The 21,922-nt window shown below is 31.6% G+C and overlaps 6 protein-coding genes across 7 annotated transcripts; 3 read left to right on the forward strand and 3 right to left on the reverse strand.

Annotated features, from left to right (window-relative positions):
- Nucleotides 1-147: 147 nt before the first annotated feature.
- Nucleotides 148-6,841, reverse strand: LOC134829540 (PDZ domain-containing protein GIPC3). 2 transcript variants are annotated; one of them, XM_063842641.1, is made up of 5 exons: nt 6,481-6,841; nt 5,713-6,253; nt 709-1,188; nt 558-647; nt 148-489 (listed from the first exon to the last, which is right to left on the reverse strand). In XM_063842641.1, the coding sequence occupies exons 2-5, from the start codon at nt 6,046-6,048 to the stop codon at nt 340-342; spliced, it is 1,056 nt and encodes a 351-aa protein (XP_063698711.1). In that variant the 5' UTR covers nt 6,049-6,253; nt 6,481-6,841; the 3' UTR covers nt 148-339. The 2 variants fall into 2 exon arrangements, with proteins under 2 accessions (XP_063698711.1, XP_063698710.1); XM_063842640.1 differs by having other exon boundaries at nt 5,713-6,841.
- A 1,131-nt stretch (nt 6,842-7,972) lies between these two features.
- LOC134831291 (alcohol dehydrogenase 1-like) lies at nt 7,973-9,119 on the reverse strand. Its single transcript, XM_063844988.1, has 2 exons — nt 8,793-9,119; nt 7,973-8,742 (listed from the first exon to the last, which is right to left on the reverse strand). The coding sequence occupies exons 1-2, from the start codon at nt 9,087-9,089 to the stop codon at nt 8,305-8,307; spliced, it is 735 nt and encodes a 244-aa protein (XP_063701058.1). The 5' UTR covers nt 9,090-9,119; the 3' UTR covers nt 7,973-8,304.
- A 1,052-nt stretch (nt 9,120-10,171) lies between these two features.
- LOC134829708 (peptidylglycine alpha-hydroxylating monooxygenase) lies at nt 10,172-12,283 on the forward strand. Its single transcript, XM_063842929.1, has 3 exons — nt 10,172-10,512; nt 10,784-10,844; nt 10,972-12,283. Exons 1-3 carry the CDS (start codon nt 10,354-10,356, stop codon nt 11,775-11,777), a joined length of 1,026 nt encoding a protein of 341 aa, XP_063698999.1. The 5' UTR covers nt 10,172-10,353; the 3' UTR covers nt 11,778-12,283.
- A 1,817-nt stretch (nt 12,284-14,100) lies between these two features.
- On the forward strand, nt 14,101-16,012 carry LOC134832820 (open rectifier potassium channel protein 1). Its single transcript, XM_063846997.1, has 7 exons — nt 14,101-14,299; nt 14,360-14,445; nt 14,600-14,693; nt 14,803-14,924; nt 14,982-15,476; nt 15,547-15,828; nt 15,890-16,012. The coding sequence occupies exons 1-7, from the start codon at nt 14,158-14,160 to the stop codon at nt 15,929-15,931; spliced, it is 1,263 nt and encodes a 420-aa protein (XP_063703067.1). The 5' UTR covers nt 14,101-14,157; the 3' UTR covers nt 15,932-16,012.
- A 636-nt stretch (nt 16,013-16,648) lies between these two features.
- On the reverse strand, nt 16,649-18,490 carry LOC134829874 (peroxisomal targeting signal 1 receptor). Its single transcript, XM_063843163.1, has one exon. It carries the CDS (start codon nt 18,369-18,371, stop codon nt 16,758-16,760), a length of 1,614 nt encoding a protein of 537 aa, XP_063699233.1. The 5' UTR covers nt 18,372-18,490; the 3' UTR covers nt 16,649-16,757.
- A 1,206-nt stretch (nt 18,491-19,696) lies between these two features.
- On the forward strand, nt 19,697-20,787 carry LOC134831700 (splicing factor C9orf78). Its single transcript, XM_063845500.1, has 3 exons — nt 19,697-19,826; nt 19,884-20,485; nt 20,544-20,787. The coding sequence occupies exons 1-3, from the start codon at nt 19,699-19,701 to the stop codon at nt 20,672-20,674; spliced, it is 861 nt and encodes a 286-aa protein (XP_063701570.1). The 5' UTR covers nt 19,697-19,698; the 3' UTR covers nt 20,675-20,787.
- The last annotated feature ends 1,135 nt before the right edge of the window (nt 20,788-21,922 follow it).

The raw sequence follows: 21,922 nt of genomic DNA on the forward strand, positions 1-21,922 counted from the left end.
ATCAAAAGTGATCGAAAAAATAGGTTAAGGTTGTCTCTATGGAACGTTTTTTAGACTTTTATTACCAATATTGACGTTTGAATGACAAATTGATCTCAGTTTTTGGCAAAAATCTCATAAAACACCCACAAAATCGATTGATTTAAGATAAAATTGAATACTTTTATTTATTTACATTTCTTTTTTTGTCGTTTAAAATATAATATAATATATTGACTTTGTTTTGCTTTTCTCGTTATTTAATATTAAAATACCATAAAATAATTATCAATTTTTAACGAATAATGAAAGAAAGGAATGATAAGTTAAAATTTTTAAATGTTAAACTAGTAAAAGCCTTCATTTCAATCTGCCTTGCCGGGCATCCGTGATGGCTCCCCATAATTCAATGATAAAGTCGTCGGTGAATCCAAATGCTTCCAGGTCTGATGCGTCAACGGCCTCTGCGAAATCCATCGAGTTTGTCTTATTGGCACCTAATTCCCAAATCTGTGATAGAAAGAAGATTTTTTGGTTTATAAAATGTCGTTTTAAGTCTTGATAAGGAGAAAAATTACCTGAGTAGCTAACTCTGTATCATTAATTCCCATGAAAGAGTCAAGAAGGACGTTTATGGCATCTATTCCTTCCTGTGTGACGTCATCAAACTAGATTTAAAAAAAAATATTTTATTTTTTTTATTTCCTCAATTTTTAAATTAACTTTTACCTCATTTTCTATGGCTGCATTTCCGTTCGCCTTAAATCTCAGTGTTTCCTTTCCGCTTCCATATCCCTTTTTGCCGGATTTTGGTCCTCCAATTCTCGGTGCAATGCCACTAAATCCACTTCTCAACGGTTCAACTAATCGTAAAGTAAAGGTCGCTCCCACTGGAATGTCTTTCAACATGCGCGCCACTTCGTAATGTCTTTTCCCGACAACATTCACGCCATCCAGCTTCTCGATGTGATCTCCAACCTGAATATGCGGAATCTTATCGATGATACTGCCTTCTTTGATTCGTTTAATAAAAGCATAGCCGGCTCCATTATCTGTGATTGTCAGTCCGAGCGCATTTTCACTCTTGATGATCTCAATTTCCTTTGGTCGACCTTTTTTGTGTGCAAAAATAAAGTCATCTAACCCAATTTGCCCACCCAAGAGTTTTGCCATGTCAACTTTGTGGGTATTAAGAGTGCAAAAGAGGATCTAAAAAAAATAAAAAAAAGTAATAATTATAGAAATATAAAAAAAAATATTTCAAAGAAGTGAAATTGAAAAGACAAGATAAAACTAGTTCTCGCGTTGCTCATTAAATGTCACATCGTTCATCATTTTAATCGATCATAAAATTGTTCATACGTTCCTTTTACGGCCGTGATTAACGTTCATCGTCGTCGGCGTGACAGTTTTTTTTTGCAACACTGTTTTTATGGTTTAGTTATAAAAGATAGAAAGAAAGAAAAAAAACTTGAAAGGTATGGAGAGCTAACGGTCTTCGTGATCATGTTTCTGTTTTGTCTTTTCTTGTAATAATTGTTTTACATCAAAAAGTGTTTTTTCTTTTATTTATTATTAATTGCAGTCATAGCTGATTGATAAAAGTGAAAGGATGGCGATGACGGACAATGACGTTGTGCAAACTTGGTAGGCCTTGAACTAGAGTTGTTTGGTTGGCTTTAGTGGTTGATTTTTTTTTTTTTGACAGAATGTTCTAAGTTTACTGAGTCAATTCATTTGCAAAACAGACATAAAAATTTTAGGAATTTAATATTTTTCTCCAAAATTTTTAAAACACAAAAAAAAAATTAAAAATATATATTTCTTTTATCATATTACTCAATTTAATCCCTGTATGGAAATTGAGTTTTTGGTATGAATTTAAAATTGTTTTTCAAATTTAAATAAGAACTTTTTTATTTGAACTTAATAATTTTTAATGTAAACAGTTGCCAATAGTAGAAAGATTAATATTCTAATTTAGTTTATAGTGAAATATTGCAATATAACTTTAACTAATTTATTATTTTTAAATAGATATTTTCGAGAACACAATTCAAGGCAGATGAGCCACGATGCAAATTGGTCAGATGTCTTTTACAGACAATTAGATGCAAGCGAATGTATAATTGCCTATAAACGATATAAAGCGAAAAGAAATTAATAAAATGAATCTTCCTGAAATTGTAAAAAAATTATTCATTTCCCTATGACCTGCCCAGTTTACGTGATGGCAATTGCCATGGAAAATGTTAATGGGACCGTCATGACAAAATCTGTCCTGATTAAAAAGTGATGGTATGAACATTTTATAGTCAGGATGACTATAAAATGATTGAAAGCCATTCGTTGCGAAAGGAGAGAACAGCAGGAGCTAAAATGGAAGAAATTAAAGATTATATCAAGGAAATCCGTAAGTATTAGTTTAAAAAAAGTGTAAAAAAGTGAAAAGAAATAGAAAACAGTGAAATAAAAATAAAAAAAGAAGAAATAGAAAAGTGAAAAATTTATTTTTTATTTTTGGTCCAACTGGACCGGCAGATTTTAATTCATTTCAACTTTTGACTGTTTTTCATTAATGATCTTCAATTTTATTAGGAATTATATTTATTTTTATGATTTTTTTAGTTTTAAAAAATTAATAAAATAGAAAAAAGCTGGACGTCCAAGAAGTCAAGTTGAACCGGCTTTGCGAGTATTTCCAATGCAATGAAAATTTTGATTTTGTGAAAATCACAAAGGCAGATGAGGCTCAAGGATCGGATCCAGAAACGTACAGCAAATTAGTAAGTATTTTTTGACATATTTCAGAAACTAAGAAAATTTCACATATTTCAATAATTTTTTTAAGTAATTTTTAAAAAATCATAACCATTTTTAAAAATTTTGGAATACAAATTCGAAAATTTGTCGTTTAAATTTTTTAAGCTTTTAATTGGAATTTTTGTCAAAAAAAATATATTTTTGTACCATTTTTATCGTTTTAATTCAATTTTCTATCATTTCTGTCAAAAAACAAAATTTTTCACCAAATTTGTAATTTTTTTTCTTAAATTTGACCAAATATTTCATAATAAATACATAAATGAGCACATATTTTCTTTTGTGATTAATGAAAATTTTCGTTTTTATTTTTTTCAGATATTTCTGCTTCAAAAGACGTACAAAAGTCGTAGATGAAGACTACCAAATTTATAATGTTCCTTAATTCCGTTCTAAAGTAATTTCCTTAAAATTAAAATGATATATTCTCATTAAAATGTAAAATTTTTGAAAAATTAGTATTAAAACGGTATTTTTGAATAATAAGAAGTAAGAAATGTGGCCACTTACAATGAGGATTGTAAATGTGTGTTTATTAGTTCTTCAGAGTCCGCTAAAAAATCTTAAAATTGAGGATTTTCGACGAAAAAAAATTATTTGATTGTCCTTTGATGTCCTCAAAATCAATAAATTGAGCATTCTCGATGACGCGGATTCGTTAAGAAGGCTCGCAGAGCATTAAATCTGGTTGGTATGTGCTTGATATTATGTAAACTTAATTTTAAGCATCAAAAAATAATTTTTCTAAATTCTTTGGGGGACCCCAGGGTCCCAATTATTCTTAGCTTGCTTCATTTTATTTCATTTCAACAGCTAATCAAATGTTTGCAATATTAACTAATTGATCATGTTCATATTCCAAAATCCGCTCTCGAATTTTCTTTCTCCATCTCTCTATTCCAACTTCCATTTCCACGGCACCCGAGCACATCCATTACATAACGCACCGCAACACAACTCAATAAAAATAATCAACACTTGTTGCCACTGCGCTCGAAATCACAACAAAACACCACTCAAAAAAGCGATATAAATATTTATTAATCCATTGATTAACATTAGCTTCAGTTACTTCACGAATGTATTTTGTATGAACATGACAAGCAGTTTTTTTTTATTCATTCGTGAGTAATACAAAAGTTCACCGGTGTACCGTTTAAGTCGTTATTTATGACTTTGATGATGGATAAACTTTTATGTGACATGACACCTTCTCACCAACGGAAAATGCTATATGAAACTTTATATGGTGATGGGATTTCTTTTTTTTTCTAATAAAAACGGTAAAGTTATGGTCATCATTAAGAAGCAATGAAATGCAACTGAAATTGAAAGTTGCTCCAACCTTGTTTCTTTTTTTTTTGCCACAAAAATTTCAATTAATCAAGTTCATTCCTTTATCATAAGTGAATATAAAAACGTGCGATAAACACTTCATAATCTGAGAGATAACGTTAATTATTGTTTCTTGGAAGAGCTCAAACACTCATGAATCAAAAATGTCATAAAGATTTCATGCCATAAATTGAGTCAGCTTTCAATTTCAAAGCATGTCTATATTTTTCTCTTCCGGCCTTCTCTTGTTTGTTTGTTGAATGTAACTTCACAACAAAAAATGTTAATTACACATAACGAACAACATTGGTAGAATAACAATCGAGCACAGGTGAAAATTTTGGTCAGTCAGAACTGTGTCGTAAAAAAACTGAGAGTGTCAACCGCGTAACCCCTTTTTTTCTCATGAACATGTGTGTTGTAATAAAAACTATCCATTTCAACAGTCACCCGACCGTGTCTCCCATTAATTGTTATCATTTTTTTTTCTTGTTTACTAACACGCACTTTTCCGTTTATAGTTAACGTATTCACACATGAAGTTCACAAAAATGCGCATTAAATGCACTTTTCTGTGTCAATTTCTGTCGTGGGTCGTTTCGAGAAGGCAAACAAAAACAATGCTTTGTGATGTCTTGCTAAATGCTTGTTAAATTTGTTGCGTAAGAACTGCAAAAGATTCGTAATTATTGCATGGGCTTGTGAGCACATTTTTACCTACAAACATCTCTACATTAATCGCCGTAATATCTCTGTGGAGATAAAAAAAAATTTAAACCCACTCACACGCTCCATGAATATGAATTTGCTCAGACTGCTTATCTTTGTTATTTTTTAAATTTTCATCAAGGAAAAAAAACACGAAGTTGGTGAATTTCAAAATATGGAAAAAGTAAACAAAAAAATGTGGTGTGTCGTCAGAAGTAACCAATTAGCTCTTTTTTCATGTATTTGTGTGTAAATTTTGAAACGTATGTAAGACATGTTAACTTTTGTTTTTTTTATCTTCTTTGTTTGACAAGATTCGGAAGCGAGCACCGCGGACATGATTTGATATATAAGATAACGAATTTCTGTTCTAACAAGTGGAATGAAATTGACTCCTGAAAGTCAACTTAACCTCCTTTGGAGTTGGCCATCTTCAGCTTCAACAAATTAATCCCTTCAACTAATTTAATTTTATCTCTTGAAAGGTTAAAAATCTCCTTTCAGTTGGATCTAAGGATGATCAGCTGTAAAGGAGATTAAATTAACCTTCCAAGAGATTAAGTGAACCTCCTGAAGGAATATATCTGTTGAAGCTAAAGGTAATCAGTTTCAAAGATGTTAAGTTGACCTCGTAAAAAAATTAGAATGAATTCTAAGAAGTCAAATTGATCACTCAAGAAGTTCATTCAACTTCTTAGAGATCAATTTGACACCTTACAAAGTCATTCTAATACCTTTTCAATCCGTAGAGCAGTTAAAATTCAAACTTAGTACAACACACCTCACTTGTCATTCAAAACGCCGCTCATCAAAGATGAAATCGATCGATCGCAAAAGTGAAACCCATAAAAGTGTTAATTAACTCACCTCATCAACCGGAAAATCATAGCATTCGGCAATTTTCTGGTACAACTCCTTGACACTCGCAAATCCGGTAATGAGTCCCGTGGGACTGCCTTGCGCAAGTTGGCAATGGAAGATGAGCTGCGGCCTCGGGATTGCCGCCTCGACGACCGATTGACAATTTGAATACGCTGGCGGTGGCGAAATCGGATGATGTGGGAGATGATGTTGTTCTTGGTACCGAACACTCTTTTGTTGGTGCTGCTGATGGTTGTTTACTGCACTCATATTATTATTTTCATATGCAGGAGGGGGCGTTTGTATATTTGCCTTTGTGGATTTCTTGTGAAATAATGGCATTGTAACTTTTATTTATTTTTTTTCAAACACTCAAAAATAATATTAGCTTATTATTTTTTAAACACACACAGCCCCGTTTACTTATTGGTATATGTTACAAGTTTAGTGCAAAAAAAGTGTGGTTGACATGTCACACGTGAACTTAAGCCTCTTATTTAAAATAAAAAAAGTGTTGATGTGCAGTTTGAAAGTTTCTATTCCACGACTGAATATTTAGTGCAAAGAAAAATTGAATGAAAGAAAAGTCGACTGCACCTCGAATGGAATTAATAAATAAGATCAAAACTTGTCTTGCAACAATATTGAAGTTGGATTCCGTTAGATGTACTTGAAAAACTGTGTTATTTTGCACATCTATGCGATGAAAGTAGTCGGTACACAAGACAAGACAAGATGATGATGATGTTTATTAAAACGAAGGAAAATTCGTACTCTAGTTTTTGTTGTTGCTGCTGATCTTTATACAATTTATTTGTACACGAATAATAAAATTTTATCTAATCTAAACAATAGTCCATTCAACGTCGTCGTCTTTACGGTATCAAAAACACACACTATGGATGATTTATTTCTATTTGCAAACTCTTTACTTTACTTTTTTTCACGTATTTTCGATGTACTTGTACTTCTTATTTATTATTAGAATTGTACATACAATTTTTCTTCATATAATTTAATAACAGTATATTTAATCTTTTTGTTGCTTCTTTTCTCTCGTTTTACTGCCTACTTTTGTTGTATTACGTTTTTTTTCGCGTGCGTGCGTGGATCACATTGAATGACCGTTGCGTTCGACGACAAGAGACTGACTGACTGAATTTTATGCATGAAGTTTTTTCTATCTTTTTTTCTTTCATACAATGATGGTAATTGTGGAGTGGAACTCATTTGATGTTAGGGAGGGACAGAGCGGCGTTGGAAATGTAAGGAATGTAAAAGTACCATCGTACCTTCTAGATTTTCAAATTTTATTAACTTTTACAAACTATACCTAACTTTAATAGTTTTTTTTTTTGTAAAGAAATAAATTTAACTACAGAATTAATTGGCTCGTTGATAGATTATTTCAGATTAATCGACTTGTTGCATCCGTATTTCTAAATTGTAACCCCAATGACTATGAAAACTCAATCAATTAATTAAACAATCGCTTTATTCTTCCAAAATTATCCAAAATATCGCCAGCACGTCTATCTTCTTTTCTCTCTGCCACAAAAGTGACATCTCTCCCTCGTAACCGACGACAGGTAATAGCACCGGTTACAAAATTAAAACTTCAATACAGCATAAATCTCAAATGCTTTTCTTCAAAAAGTTTTCCAAGATTTTTGCAAGAGCACTTGTTTTATAACGTCGGACTTTGTTGTCTTAATGCCATTTGTAGTTTATTTGGAACACGCCAATCTGAGTATAATACGTAGAATTATAATTATAACTTGATATCCTTATTTCGTATGCCCAGTTCTCATGTTAAGTTGCCATACGTTTGCGTAATTTTGAATTTTGAAGCTACAAAAAGGCATGGCAGCTTTTGATTTTTGGTACTTCACTTTTGACTCTCATTTAGTTCTTCCATTTTTTTCATGGGTTGTAAAAGAATTCCGGTCTGGCTGAAAACTTGATATTATTCCTTGAGATGTTGAACTTACTGAACGCTGAAGCTTGCTGAACTTACCTTTACATTTCTCATATAACATTCAATTTGTGACTGACCAAAAATTATTTAAATCCAATGTGAAATTTTTCAAAAAAGACCACTGTTCCAACCTAATGAGAGCTCTTTGTTTGTACGATAAACTTCATAGAGTGTACTTACCTAGCTGCGAATCGATCCATGTAGAAACACGTGATGAGTGAAAATGTGTACGGCTATACAAAAGTAAACTCCATTCATATTTTTTCACTAATCTAACAAGTGGTTGTGTATTTACTCTACGACATTCACAGGTGCACGTCTTCCCGATTCATTTTGCGTCATTCATTCAATCGCGCTCTCGTGCTTGCCCATATAAATTCAAAATAACATTCATTATTGGATTAAAATGTCTCTTTTTTTGTTCTTGACTTTCAAAGCCATTTATAGAACGCCGATCGTTTATTTTATTTGTCTGAGTAGCAAAAATTTTAATGCAAAATGTAATTTGAGAGACCCACGTCGGCAATGGTAATAACCGCAGCTCTGCTTTACGTAATACTTGCCAATATAATCGTTAATTAGCGGTTGTAAAATATATTTTAATTTTATTCACAAAAACCTCATTGAATGTCATTAGCAGTTAACAACTCAATTTCGCTTATTTCTCCATTGACACACCTCCAAAACGACGAGGTCTTTGTCGTGCCAAGAGCACGCAAAATGCAATCGGCAACAACTGTCGTCTTTTGTGGCGGAAAAGGTTCACCTTGCGCTCGCAATGCCAACGAATTAATACCGGAACTACCAATTAGTCGAGTATCCGTGTAGCCAGGACAAATTGTGATGAACTTAAGTCCCGTTAATTCACTGAACGCGGGATCTGCAATGCTTTTCATGAATCCAATTTGAGCATGTTTGCTCGCGACATAGAACGGAAATCCTTGATACGGAAGATATCCCAAGGTAGATGCAATATTGACGATTGTTCCACCGCCATTGGATTTTTTATCCTTGCGCATTGTCTCGACAGCTACATTCACGAAATTTATGGCGCCAATCTGAAAATTTTTTAATTTTAGTCAAAATCTGGTTGAAAATCAAATCTTACCGTATTGATGGCAAAAACTTTTTCCACATCTTGTTCATTTACGATGCCAGCGGAATTGATAACCAAGTTGAATCCTCCGAAAATTTCCCAGATTTTTTCAAATGCATTTTTTAAGTCGTCTTTTTGGTCAATTCGACATTTTTCGTAGGTGACTTTGTCAACAAATTCCGCAGTGATAGCATCATGAATGTCGAAAATTGCAAGCTTTTGAACTTTTTGCTGGAGCAGTGAGTGGCAAATTGCACTGCCAATACCTCCTAAGCCACCAATTACAATTGCTTTTGTTTCAGACAACATCTCGTGATAAACTGAGCATGTAAATTGACGAGAATCTACAAATATTGTAATGTGTAAGGCGTCATCGTGTGTGAGTAAACACAAGACACTTTGATACAGATAGTATGGAATCAGGTCAAAATTTTGAGTGTTTAGAGACACAATTAGATGAGAAGATTGCACGAAAGTTTGTAACGAACTGAGCAACGATTTTTTTTAAATTTACATTAAATTTTAAATGATCAAGATTTTTTTAACTAAATTAATATTTTCAAATTTAAGACAAAAAAATATTGTTTTTTGTGTAAAATGACTTGAGCAACAATTTGGCATCTATCGAGGAGTTTCAGGTAATATTTTCATCTTATCAATCGTATTTTTTTAAGTTATCTAATTGTACATCAGGAAAAACACGAAATCTTTGTTTTAAATATGAAAAATGAATCTGAAAGAACTTCCAAAAGATCTGAGTTTCTTGCGAGGTCAAGTAAAAGGCTCGTTCTTGGCAGCAAATTTAATTGGGAAAGGTCAGCGTTTCAATTTTTGTTTTGATTTATTTAGTTACAATTTCTTTTCTCAAGATATGTAAAAATAATGAGGATTTTTTTCATGTAAATTAACTTCAAACTGTTAGTAAAAATTAAAAGATATCAAACTGCCATTAAGTCAGCAAATAGCAAAATGGTGTGTCAAGTAAGACAGTTGATTCGAGTTTGTTGCTTGAAAATTAAAATTGACACAGATCGGTTTCGTTGCAAGTATACTAGGGCATGCAAGGCTTACTATGATCGTGAAAGGAACCTGTATAAGCAGCTCAGAAAAGTTCTTTGAGTGAAGTTGTCCATCGAACGCGGTGGAAAATTTTTCATCGTCACAAAAAAAAAAAAATAATTCAATATTCCCTTAAATTTGGTTTTTTTTCTTTTAAAATTTTCATTTTTCTTAAAAACTCCAGAATCGAAACTCTAGACTTGAAACTCGGGTACCCGGATAAACACTTTTAAATTTGTATCAGCCTAAATTTACCATAGACGAAATCCACGTTACTCACCTAAATCCTGAATTAGCAAACGGCAACTCAAATTTTCTCAAAATCAATAACATTGAGGAAGGCGAAGATTCATTCGCTCGAGAAAAATCCTCAAAAAACAGGATTGGGACCTGTTAAAGGTGCAATAAAAAAATTCATTAAAAATCAAGAGCAACACGAACAATCAAGAATCACACAAAATCTAGAGAATTAATAGTTTTTAAGTGGCCAAACGTAGGAGAGAAAGCATTCGACATGCAACATATGTCATCACAAAAATTCTGGATCTTGGCGATTTTCTGCCAGATTCTCGCGGTTCAGCTCTCGAACCAGATGGAAGTTGGTCGATTTCCACTTTTGATGCCCAATGTGCGACCATATCGGAACGAATTGTATCTTTGCACACCTGTTAAGGTAAGAAGGTTTTCATGAAAAATTTATGAAAATTAAGGTTTTTTAATGAGAATTAATGAAAAACCAAGATTTTTGATTATTTTTGCCTAAAAAATCAAAATTTTGGAGACAAAAATGTTTTTTGCATCCACGCACGTAAACCACTTCATGACGTCGAGACGGGATTAATGACGTCAAACGTTTGTTCTAACACTCATTGTGCGTGCTGCATGCATCTGTACAGACAAAAAACGCAAAAAATAAAAATTTCCACGTATTTGTTTCTTTTCAGGTGGATTATACACAAAACTACTACATTACGGGCTTTGAGCCGAACGCGACAATGAACACAGGTGAGCAAATAATGATTTATTGTTCGATTTGTCTCTTTTGAAACACAGACAATGAACAAAATCCGAATCAGCGGTCACAAAAGGTCACTGATAATTTTTGTTTTTAATTTAAAAAATTTTTTTTCAGCACATCACATGTTACTTTATGGCTGCGGCGAACCGGGTTCCGATAAGAGTGTTTGGAATTGCGGCGAAATGAACAACGGCGACATGGAAGAAGAAACTGCCGGTGTTTGTGGTCAAGGTGCATCCTCGCAAATTGTCTATGCATGGGCTCGTGATGCCCCGCGTCTCGAATTGCCCCAAGATGTGGGTTTCAAAGTCGGCGCCGATTCCCCCATTAAATATTTGGTGTTGCAAGTGCACTATATGCATGCATTCCCGCCCGGCAAAACTGACGATTCTGGAATTTTCATCGAATATACGCTCCGAACGATGCCAAAACTCGCTGGCGTGCTGTTACTTGGCACAGGAGGCGCCATTCCCGCCCAAAAAACCGAACATATGGAAGTGGCATGTACCATCAATGAGAAGAAGACAATTTATCCGTTTGCATATCGGACCCATACGCATGCCCTGGGCAAAGTTGTGTCCGGTTATCGGGTCCGTGAGGATTTGCAAGGCAAAGATCAGTGGACATTGCTCGGAAAACGCGATCCCTTGACGCCACAAATGTTCTATCCGACTGCCAGCAAGGACCCCATCAAGTATGGCGATAAAGTGGCAGCACGTTGCACGATGGAAAGTCACCGCAACAAGACAACGTACATCGGGGCGACAAATAACGATGAAATGTGCAACTTTTATTTGATGTATTTTGTCGAAATTGGTGAACCATTGGACCAGAAATACTGTTTCAGTAACGGGCCAAGCAAATATTACTGGGACAAAGACGAAATTAACAACATTCCCGATGACGCAAGTTCATTGTAAATCTCTCTGCCTATCTCTCTCTAGTCTATTTTTTAAGTTTTAAACTTTTTAACGGCACAAATTTTAATTTTTTTAACAAAAAAAAATTTATACATATCTCGAACGAGTTGTGAAACTCGGAACTTCCTGACACAAATACATTCCTCGACAATCGTTTTATTTTAGCAAAAGTGTTACTTAATTTTAAGAAAATTTTATCTCTATCATTCCGTTGAATTTTTTGTTTTGTAGCATTATTGAGTCTCTTCCAATCGAATATTTTAAAAAAAAAAAATATATACTTAAACATTAATGGAAAAATCGTACAAAAAATGGAACATAACTTTGTGAAAAAAGAGAAAATTTTATTGATGGAAACATACGTGTGATCAAATGAAAAAAAATTATAAGAAAAAATGGAGAAAAGTGGAAATATTCTTGTACTTTAACAAATATTGAATTACTTATTGTAAAAAAATAATTCTGTCAATGAGTTTTATTGGAAATAATAAAAAAAATATATAAATGTTTACAATAATATCATGTTTTTAATTTATAAAAACTTATTTGATTGAAAACAATCGCCAATATGACAGAAAAATTTTAAAAAAATCAAATTCAAACAAAAATCGGTAAGTATATTTAAGACTTAATTTTTCTTTCTTTTTATTTTGGTTTTAATATCATTTGAATATTTTTTTAACTGTTTCCTTCAATTTTAGTTCAATAATTTTTTCTATTTTAAAAATAATTTTCTATTTAGGTTTTAAAAAATTATAAAATTTAATCTTTTTTTAATAAAAAAAATATTTTTTTTACATTCAATTAAGTTTCTGATAATTATTAAAAACTTTTTTTTTATTCCCTGTAACAAACAGAGTGTTTTAGACCCTTTAAAAAATATGGTATTATACCATTAAGTTTTTATTCAGTTTTTGTTTTTATACTTTTTAATTTTTGTTTTCTTTTTATTTTAAGGACATTGAATGTTTATATGAACAGTAGTGCGTTTCACAAAATTTTTTTTCGAGTTCTCACCGAGTTATTCGTGTTCCTTGGGTCCCAAACCTTAAGAAAAACCCAACTTTGGGATTATAATTTTATGCAATTCCTATGAAATAGCAATTCACAACTTTTAAATTTAAATCATAATTTATAGTTTCAGGGCTTAATGTTTTTTTATTTTTTTCTCAACATGTTTACCATAAAAAAGATGAAAAATCATTAAAAATAATTAAAATAAAAAACTCAAACTTTTTTTTTGAAATTTTTTACATAATCGTTATGTACTAAACGATTATGAACGAAAAAAATATGAACATCAGACATGACACATCAAAAAATTTAGGTATAAAAAAATTTATTAAATTTAAGGGGATTTTTTAATAAAAATAATAACGACAAAAGTGAAACATCAAAACTTTCTGAACGGTTTATTTTTTTAAAAAAAAATTTTTTATGCAGGTTTTCTTTTTACCGTTTCATAAATTGCGTTTTATGTTGTTTTAACTGTAACTTCAGTTTTTAAAAAATGGATTCGCGACGTGGAAGTATTAAAAACATAATCTTAACTAAACCAAGAAAAAAAATATGAAAGAGGGTTAGATGAGTCTTGTGCTTATGTGCCACAGTTATAAAAAAAATTAAGACGTTTGAACTTCTTCAAAGTGAGCTTGAAATGTGCGATAAAAAGGACAAATTCTGCAATATTTGTGTTTTATTTACGCCATCAGTTCTACCATCAATCAGAGAAACACAAATTTTATATGAACAAAAAGAGAAGCTGAATGATCTAGTCAAATAAACGCAAATGTCAAAAGACACATCTGAATTTCTTATTGCAATTCGAAAAAGAAAGACGTCAAAGGCGGTGCCATGCAAGATTGCAATGAACCAAACAAAAATTTTTAGGTACAGACATGATGGAATATAAGAATGAGGGTTTATTAAGTGACTATTATAAAAAGCAACATAATATTAATTAAGAGAAAATCATTATATACAGAAAGTAATTATTTAGATTTACTTCAATTTTTTAAACTGTATTGAATCATATAAGACTTCAGAGTTCCATAATTTTTCCAATATTTTTTTTTCTTTTCAAGACAACCTCGTTTATTTAACAAAATGTTTCTGATTTTCCAATAATTCATAAGAAATAATAGATTGAAGGTTAGTGCAAATTTCACACTCAATTATCTTAAAAGGTACGACTTCACAAAATATCATCAACATATAACGGCCTTTTTCAAAACAAATTTAAAATGCGGTACAAATTTCACACTTGTAACAAAAATCTTTGCAAAATATGAATGTTCCCATTTTTGCCAAGTTGTTTCCATCATGTAAGTCTGACAAGTTTCACACAGTTTCAAATTAAGGCTCTTAAGTTTTTCAAGATATGTCTCCAAAACAGTGGCTAGCTTTACTAGCATTCTATGTATCTTATTTGTTCTTCGGCGCGAGTGTCTTCTATCATTTTGAGCATAAATTAGAGACTGAAAGACGTGCAATCGCGAAACAAAATCAACTTTCTGTAAATGGTTGGTAAAAAAAATGTTTGAGTTATTAATTTACATAAATTATATTTGCATTTTTTACAGATTTGTTATTGAAATCATTCAAGCCTATGGATGCTGAATTGAGAAAAAGTGTGCTGGAAGAAATATCGAATTATTGTGAAAAGTCGGTTAGTATTTTTTTTTCGACAATTAAAGTCAAGAAAGATTTAAAATAATTTAATTCTATTGGGGCAAAAATATTTTTTTTTTATTTTTCATTAATTTTTTAATTAATTATTTATTTTATTTTATATTATTAATTTATTTAATTTTTGTTTGAAGGTAACTAACAATACGGACGAATATTTGGAAAAGCCTTACATTTGGAATTTTTATCACTCCTTCTTCTTTTCTTTTACTGTTTGTTCAACCGTGGGTAAGCTTTTTCCAATTAATTTTTTAATTTTTTTTAATAAATATTTTAAGTTTCTTTAATTTTAAGAAAAAACTTTTATTTTTATTGTTTTAAAAAATTATTTTTTTAGGATATGGCAATATATCACCAACAAACACATTTGGACGAATGTTCATGATTTTATATGCCTTGATCGGTCTTCCAGTAAACGGTATTTTATTCGCCTATCTTGGTGAATTTTTCGGATCCATGGTTTGTTTTTTTTTATGTTTTTATTTAATTAAAGATTTTAAATAATTTTTCTTTCAGTTTATCAATATTTATCGAAGATACTCAAAAAATGTGGATAAAAATTACAAACCAGCCCAAATTGGACTCTTAGCACAAATCGCTTTATATTTTCTTCCTGGCATAGTTTTCTTCATATTTATTCCTGCCTGTTTATTCTCGTATTTTGAAGATTGGAATTATTCCATATCAGTTTATTATGCCTTTGTCACATTAACTACCATTGGCTTTGGAGATTTTGTGCCAACATTTGGTTCCGCACAAGAAGAGCAATTCGGGATTTTCTTCTTGCTTTACCAAATTTTTATCATTTTTTGGTTTATTTCTGGCTTGGGATATTTAGTGATGGTTATGGGATTCCTGGCAAGAGGCTTAAGGAGCAAAAAAATCGCAAAGTTGGAGAAAAAACTTGCACATAACATTCGAGATAGAAACGAAAAATTGTGGCAAAATATGCAAAAGGATCGAGATTATTTGCGAAAAATTTTCAACGAAATGTATGTTTTGAATTATAAGGTAAAAAACTAATTTTTCACGATCTCACCGGGAAAAAATAATTTTAAAATTTTTCAAATAATATTTTTAGGAAAGTGGAAGAGCTTTTGTCGATATGAGAGCCTTGGAACAAAAATCAGAGTCTTGTCCAGATATTGAAATATTAAAAACCCAGAATCAAACAAGTAGAAGAAGGGCTTTTTCAGAAGCAACATGGTTGGCTCCAATGGTGAAAAGCAGATCTGTTGGTGACTTGGATCTAGAAGATTATTTCGTGAGAAGTTACGTCGATTCAATTATTAGTGACTACCAAAATACGACATTTTTGGATATAAGACCACAAATTTATTCAAAAAGGTTGCAGTTGAGCCAAGTAAGTTAATAAAAGATTTTTTTTTAACTTTTTAAATTTAATTGAAATTTAATTTTTTTAGATGAATCAACTAAGAGACAGTATTGCTAAAATGAGTAAATAATAATATAAAAAAATAAATTGTGTGAATTTAAAATTGTTATAGTTATAGAATAGTGTAAATAGACAAATTTTAGGAAAAAACAATTACTACAAGTGTTTTAATCTCTTTTCTAAAAAAATATGGAAAATTCTAATGAAAAGTAGAAAAGTGTGAAAAATTTGTGATTAAAAAAAATTTCAAAATTTAAAAAAAAAATATCTGTTACTTTTTTAAATTTTTGTTAAGGTAATTCATATTTTTTTTTTATTTTTTTATCCCTTGAATCATTTACAAAGTAAAAACTTATAAAAAAATATATCAAAACTTTTTAAAAATAATTTTAAATAATTATTTCATGACAAATTAGGTAAGGTCTTTGTTTTTCTTTAAATTTTTCAAATTTTTTTTTTAAATTTTAATTTTTTTTTTTTCGAATTTTTAGCAAGTTTGACTTAATCATGGATTTTTTTCTAAATTAAAATTTTCTAGTTGATATTTTTTTTTAATTTTTTTATAAAGAACAAAATTGATTTTATTATTTTTGATATGAAAAGATCTAAAATTAATTTAAAATATTTAAAAGCTTGAAAAAAAAAAAATTTTTAAAAATGAACTAAATTTTTTTTTTCAAATCTGGGACAAAAAAATTAAAAATAAATTCGTCGTAATAAGAGCGTCGAATTTTTTATTTTAAATTAATGAAGTAAAAAATCCAAACAAAAATATTATTTTATTCCCATTTATTTATTTATTTGTTTCCCTTGTAATAAATTGCTTCAATGTCAAAAAAATTCTCCTTAAATTAAAAAAAAAAACATAATTTACTTAAAATTAATTTTTCATCCATTTACGGATTTGTTCCTTCATTAAATGCAGCGTTAAGAGCATTCAAGTCTCTTTTCTCGATCGCATCTTGCAAATCGTGCATTTCCGCGAGTGAAATCGCCATCCTCAACGTTCCCCAAATACTGTCACTCATGAGTTTCGCATTTGAGCTAACAACTCCCGCTCTCGACGAACTCGTCGCTTGATGATTTAGCGCCGTTAGCAGATGTTCCGCCGCTTCTTTGTACGCCTTCAAGTTGATGCAAATTATCCCGACGTTATATCGCGCTCTTATGAATCCCGGTTGAATTTCCAGCGCATTTTGATACGCTTCGACGGCTTCCACACTTCGATTGCCATTAGCGAGACTTGCGCCCAGCCTATTCCACGTTTTGGCATTTCCAGGATTAACTTGCACCGCAGCTTTGTAACAATCAACAGCTTTGTCGTATTCCGAGGATAAATTAAATAAAACCCCGAGAGCTTCTTGCACTTCGGCATCGACTTCGGTGCGATTTTGTTTCACGGCAGACAAGAACATTTCCTGCACTTCCCGCAAAACCGGAGCTTTGGCAATGGATTCTGTCAAATTGGAGGCAGCGTTATCGGGCATTTTGGCAGATGCGGGCACAAGATGCCCATATTTCGGGTGCACCGATAACCAGTTGACGAGCATTTTGAGAGCTTGATTTTGGTAACTTTCGTTCGTGTAGCTGACAGCGAGGGACATGAGAACATTTCGATTGGTTGGATCGAGTTCGAGGGCTTTTTTCAAGGCAGGAATGGCATTGGGGTCATTTTCGTTTTCGGTTTGTGTTGTTCCCAGCAGTTCCCAGGTCTCGGCTGATTCGGGATTTTGCTTTGTGGCTGCCTCAAAACACAACACGGCACTTGGGATATCGCCTTGCGCGAGAAAAGCTTTGCCTTTTTCCAGGGCGTTTTCCATATCGATCATGGGATTTTCCTCGGCATATTTGTATTCCTTGAAGGGATCGTAAATTTCGGAAAAATCCGAAAGCCATGGATTCACTTCCGAATCTTGTTCTTCACTGATTCGACGCCATTCGTCTTGTAATTTCTCCCAAAATTCGCGATTATACAAGCCACTTGCCCGTTCATCGGCATCTTTTCCCTGTTCGAATGCTTTGACCCATTCATCGACATCGTCCGTGGCTTGACGTTCCGCTTGCTCCTCCTTCTCGAAAAAATCTTTGGTCCATCCCACGGGCTGAGGACGAGCAACTTCCATCAAAGGCCCCGTAGATCGTGGTCCCATCATCAAATTCGGTCGAATTGGAGCCACTCTCGACGTTGAATCGAATAAATTATCGACCCCGAACTCTTTTGCCCAATCAGCGCCACTAATGAGATCCAGCGGGAAATTTATCGAGGAACCGCCTGGCTCTTGTCGAATCCCTTCGAGCTCTTGCATCTCCTTCATGAGTTCGTTCATGCGGAAAGTTTGTGGCGCCGGTTGTACTTGTTGCAGGAAATCTTGCACCATGTCGGGACGAGCAAGTGCTCCGCGGCCCAGTCCTTCATCGCGATACGTAACGTCACGAGATAATTGGCCAGCAAGTTGCGCGATTGGATTTTGACCTCCGCAATCGGGATCGAGCAATCCGCGAAATGACATGATTTATTTTGTAGGCTTTGTGACGTTATGTAAGGATTATCATGCGAATCGGGGGTATTTGGAATGTATTTTGATCAGATTTTGATAATGAACTGTGATAATGATAAGAAATCGCAAGAATGAAATCAAAACAATGAAATTTGATGGAAATTGACACGCTAATTCAGAAAGGCGTTATCCACTAATGACGTCGGATAAATTATGATATTGTACTTCTTATAGATAAAAACTTAATAAAAAAATATCAAATTTTAAATCATTTTATAACTCGAAACTACTAAAAAATTGAAACTGAAAAAAATTCCTTTGACATGGTTTAGTTTTGAAAACTAAATCAAGAGCAAAACTAAATTAAAAACAGTGTCAAAGCCATTGTATCTCAAATCTCACTTCAAATAGATACATTTTTGTCAGAAAGGTTAAATTTTATCATTTTTATTCATTTTATAACTCAAAACGGCGAAAAATCACTTTTAGTAAAAAAAAATTCGCACCTTATTTATTTCTTTATATCTTTAAATAAAACTGTTAATTTTTACTTAAACACAACAATTAGTTTCATACAAATCTTAAAGTTGCTTTTTGCCGACTTAAGCTAATGTATCTCTGGAACAGGGGAACACTTAGAGTACAAAGATAAAATTTGATGTGAGCTGGCTCTCTATTTATTAATGGGAATAGCGATGTTTCCATTAAAAGGGACTTCCACGCGTCAAGTTTTCGTTCTTTTCAAACGTTTTCCTTGAATTTAAGTTTTTACTTGAAATACCTCTTTACAGTTGAATTATTTCGGACAGAATGAACTGAATTTTTTAAAAATTAAATAGGTATTGATGAATTTCACAGGCTTCTATAAGTAATAAGAACTATGACATAACTTTAACATAATTTCGTAAATTCCTGGTGTTGTGAATGAATTTTCTTTGTCTTTGAAGTTGCAAATGTTGTCTCTTGGAAAAATCTTATCTTTGTAGTCTGTCAATTGTAAAACTATGTATTTGTTTTCAAAAAACTACGAAAAAAGTGGGAAAAAAACTCTAAAATCTTGTTTAATGAGAATTTAACTTAAATACATATTTTTCATTTATATTTTTCTATTGGATTATCTTTGGATTTTTTAATCCAAAACAAAAAGATTAAAAGTCTTGAATAAAAAAATGTTTACGACGTGGTGCTTTGTTATTTTCTTCAATCCCCGCTTTATAAATTTGTTAAACCTCTCCCCCCTTAAACTTCTGACGTCATTAATGGATGGCGCCCAAAGCGGTGAATCTGGGAACTAATTTTCATTCGTTTCATTGCATCAAAACAAAACATTACAGCAAGGATGTCGGAAGAAACACAAGAAATTAAGCCTTTATTTAAAAGCAGGAAAACAAAAAATGCAAGACAAATTAAAAAACCCATCACTTCTGGTTCGGAAGATGAAGAAGACAATTCAAATGAGGACTTATTGTAAGGAAATTCTCTTGAAATCTTTAATTCAAATAATACGATTTCGATTTTTTTCAGAACCAAAATAAACGAAATGAAAGACAAACAAAAACTTCGACAAAAACCGAACGGGATAAACGTAATTGGTCTCGCATTAGGTAAAAAAATCACAACCGAAGAAGAAATTGTGGTAAAAGACCCTCTGAATTGCAAAATCGGCGGAATGCTGAATATGCAAAAGCTCAAAATGGGAGAATTGAAAACATTGAACGATGCATCCGACATTGGCACACAATTTTCTGCGGAAACAAATATTCGGGACCAAGACGAGGAAATGATGAAGTACATTGAGGATCAATTGAGAAAGAAAAAGGGAGAAAATAAAAGTGAAGAAGAAAAAAAGGAGATGAAAAAGTATCTCACTCCCGAGGAATCTGCTTTACTCGCGTTACCGGAACATTTGCGACAAACGAGTGTTCAAAAATCCGAGGAAATGTTGTCGAATCAGATGTTAAGTGGCATCCCAGAAGTGGATTTAGGTATTGAAGCAAAAATTAAAAATATCGAAGCGACTGAAGAAGCTAAGCAAAAAATGATTCAAGACCAGAAAAAGCAAAAGGAGGGACCATCATTTGTTCCTGTGAATATGGCTACGAATTTCGCAACGCATAATGATCGATGTAAGTGCAAAAATAATTTAAATAATTGAGTTTTGTTCAAAATAAAAATTTTTTTCAGATAATTTAGATTCCGTCAAGAGAAAAAGGGAAGAACAGAAAGACAAGAACTTTCAAACGAAACGAGATGCGAAAAAGGCAACGGACGATTTTTATTATGACAAATTTAGAAGTAAATTCCGAAAACATTAAGTATGTAATAAAAAAAAAAAAAAAAAGTAAAAAAAAATATTTCTTCTGAAGTTTTTTCCTTCTAAACTACTCTACTTTAAAATTTTGAATGAAAATTTTAATAAAAAAAATCAAACAGGAAAAAACAAGATTCTTTGAAGAGAAAAATATAACAAATTCAGCAAACAAATTCATATTTTCAATTTTAAAGCTTAAATTTGTAAATTTTCTTTGGCAATAATTTTGACTTAAATTTATGACATGGTTATCAAATTTAGTAGAAAAGTCAAAATTATGTTCAAAACTTTATATCGCTCAGAAAATTTACAAACTTTAATTTAAAAATCGCAAAACAAATGATAAACTGTTCGAATTATGTTTTTCAAAGAATCTTGTTTCATCCTTTTTAGTTTGATTTTTTCTTGATTTTCATTTTAATTTTTATTCAAAAATATTCACAAAAAAATATTTTTCATTTTTTTGTATTTTTTTTTCATAAAATTTTTAAATTCAAACTTTAATAACTTTTAAACAAGACATACAAATTTACTTTAAACTACAAATTTTTTTTCAAATAAAATATTTGCACTACTCGATAGTTGCAAAATTCCTGACTACGAATTTTCTTGTCTGTTACTGCATTTATCGACACAATTTTATACTTCCATGTTTTTTCCAGATAGTCCAAAATATCCGACATTGGCAAGCTTAATGCTTCTGAAACAAGATTGTCTCCTCTGGTTTGTTTTAAACGACATGCTTGTCGAAGCTCCATCAATTCCTCATCTCTTAGTCCATTGACAAGGCAAATTTCTGAATTTCCAGGAAATTGTTCGTAATGTTTTAGAATTAAGTTATCGTTTCCCATTTTTTGTTAAAAAAAGATTTCAGCTTTTTCTTCTATTTTTTGAACTGGACTGACATCATTTTGCAAAGTAAAAGTATATTTATAGAAAATTGCAACTAGATAAGCGTTATCTTACCAATAAGTATCTAAGCGATTTATCGTCAATATTTTAATTTTATCAGTTATCTTAATAATAAATAATGGAGAATTAATTTTTCAAATTTTTCACTTTTTTTATTAAATTAATTTAATGAATAAAAATACCTATTTCATTAGGCAAGTACAATTTAAAAAAATGTTTCACATTATTTTAGACCTCAAAAAGTAAAAATTTGGGAAAAATGAAAATTAAAATGAAAAACAATAATATTTTTTGCATCTTTTTCAATATTTAAAACGTTAATAATATTCAATTAATATAG

The sequence above is a fragment of the Culicoides brevitarsis genome, chromosome 2 (genome assembly GCF_036172545.1).
Source record: "Culicoides brevitarsis isolate CSIRO-B50_1 chromosome 2, AGI_CSIRO_Cbre_v1, whole genome shotgun sequence".
NCBI lineage: Eukaryota > Metazoa > Arthropoda > Insecta > Diptera > Ceratopogonidae > Culicoides > Culicoides brevitarsis.

Bases quoted from the DNA above. Each gene is read 5' to 3' on its own strand.
- LOC134831700 (XM_063845500.1), top strand. From the start codon at position 19,699: ATGTCGGAAGAAACACAAGAAATTAAGCCTTTATTTAAAAGCAGGAAA. The intron at 19,827-19,883 runs GTAAGGAAATTC...GATTTTTTTCAG, and splicing joins AATTCAAATGAGGACTTATT to AACCAAAATAAACGAAATGA. The intron at 20,486-20,543 runs GTAAGTGCAAAA...AATTTTTTTCAG, and splicing joins CGCAACGCATAATGATCGAT to ATAATTTAGATTCCGTCAAG.
- LOC134829540 (XM_063842641.1), bottom strand. From the start codon at position 6,048: ATGCCATTATTTCACAAGAAATCCACAAAGGCAAATATACAAACGCCC. The intron at 648-708 runs GTAAAAGTTAAT...TTTTAAATCTAG, and splicing joins ATGCAGCCATAGAAAATGAG to TTTGATGACGTCACACAGGA. The intron at 490-557 runs GTAATTTTTCTC...TTTCTATCACAG, and splicing joins ATACAGAGTTAGCTACTCAG to ATTTGGGAATTAGGTGCCAA.
- LOC134829874 (XM_063843163.1), bottom strand. From the start codon at position 18,371: ATGTCATTTCGCGGATTGCTCGATCCCGATTGCGGAGGTCAAAATCCA.
- LOC134831291 (XM_063844988.1), bottom strand. From the start codon at position 9,089: ATGTTGTCTGAAACAAAAGCAATTGTAATTGGTGGCTTAGGAGGTATT. The intron at 8,743-8,792 runs GTAAGATTTGAT...AAAAATTTTCAG, and splicing joins AAGTTTTTGCCATCAATACG to ATTGGCGCCATAAATTTCGT.
- LOC134829708 (XM_063842929.1), top strand. From the start codon at position 10,354: ATGCAACATATGTCATCACAAAAATTCTGGATCTTGGCGATTTTCTGC. The intron at 10,513-10,783 runs GTAAGAAGGTTT...GTTTCTTTTCAG, and splicing joins ATCTTTGCACACCTGTTAAG to GTGGATTATACACAAAACTA. The intron at 10,845-10,971 runs GTGAGCAAATAA...ATTTTTTTTCAG, and splicing joins GAACGCGACAATGAACACAG to CACATCACATGTTACTTTAT.
- LOC134832820 (XM_063846997.1), top strand. From the start codon at position 14,158: ATGTCTCCAAAACAGTGGCTAGCTTTACTAGCATTCTATGTATCTTAT. The intron at 15,477-15,546 runs GTAAAAAACTAA...TAATATTTTTAG, and splicing joins TGTATGTTTTGAATTATAAG to GAAAGTGGAAGAGCTTTTGT. The intron at 15,829-15,889 runs GTAAGTTAATAA...TAATTTTTTTAG, and splicing joins AAAGGTTGCAGTTGAGCCAA to ATGAATCAACTAAGAGACAG.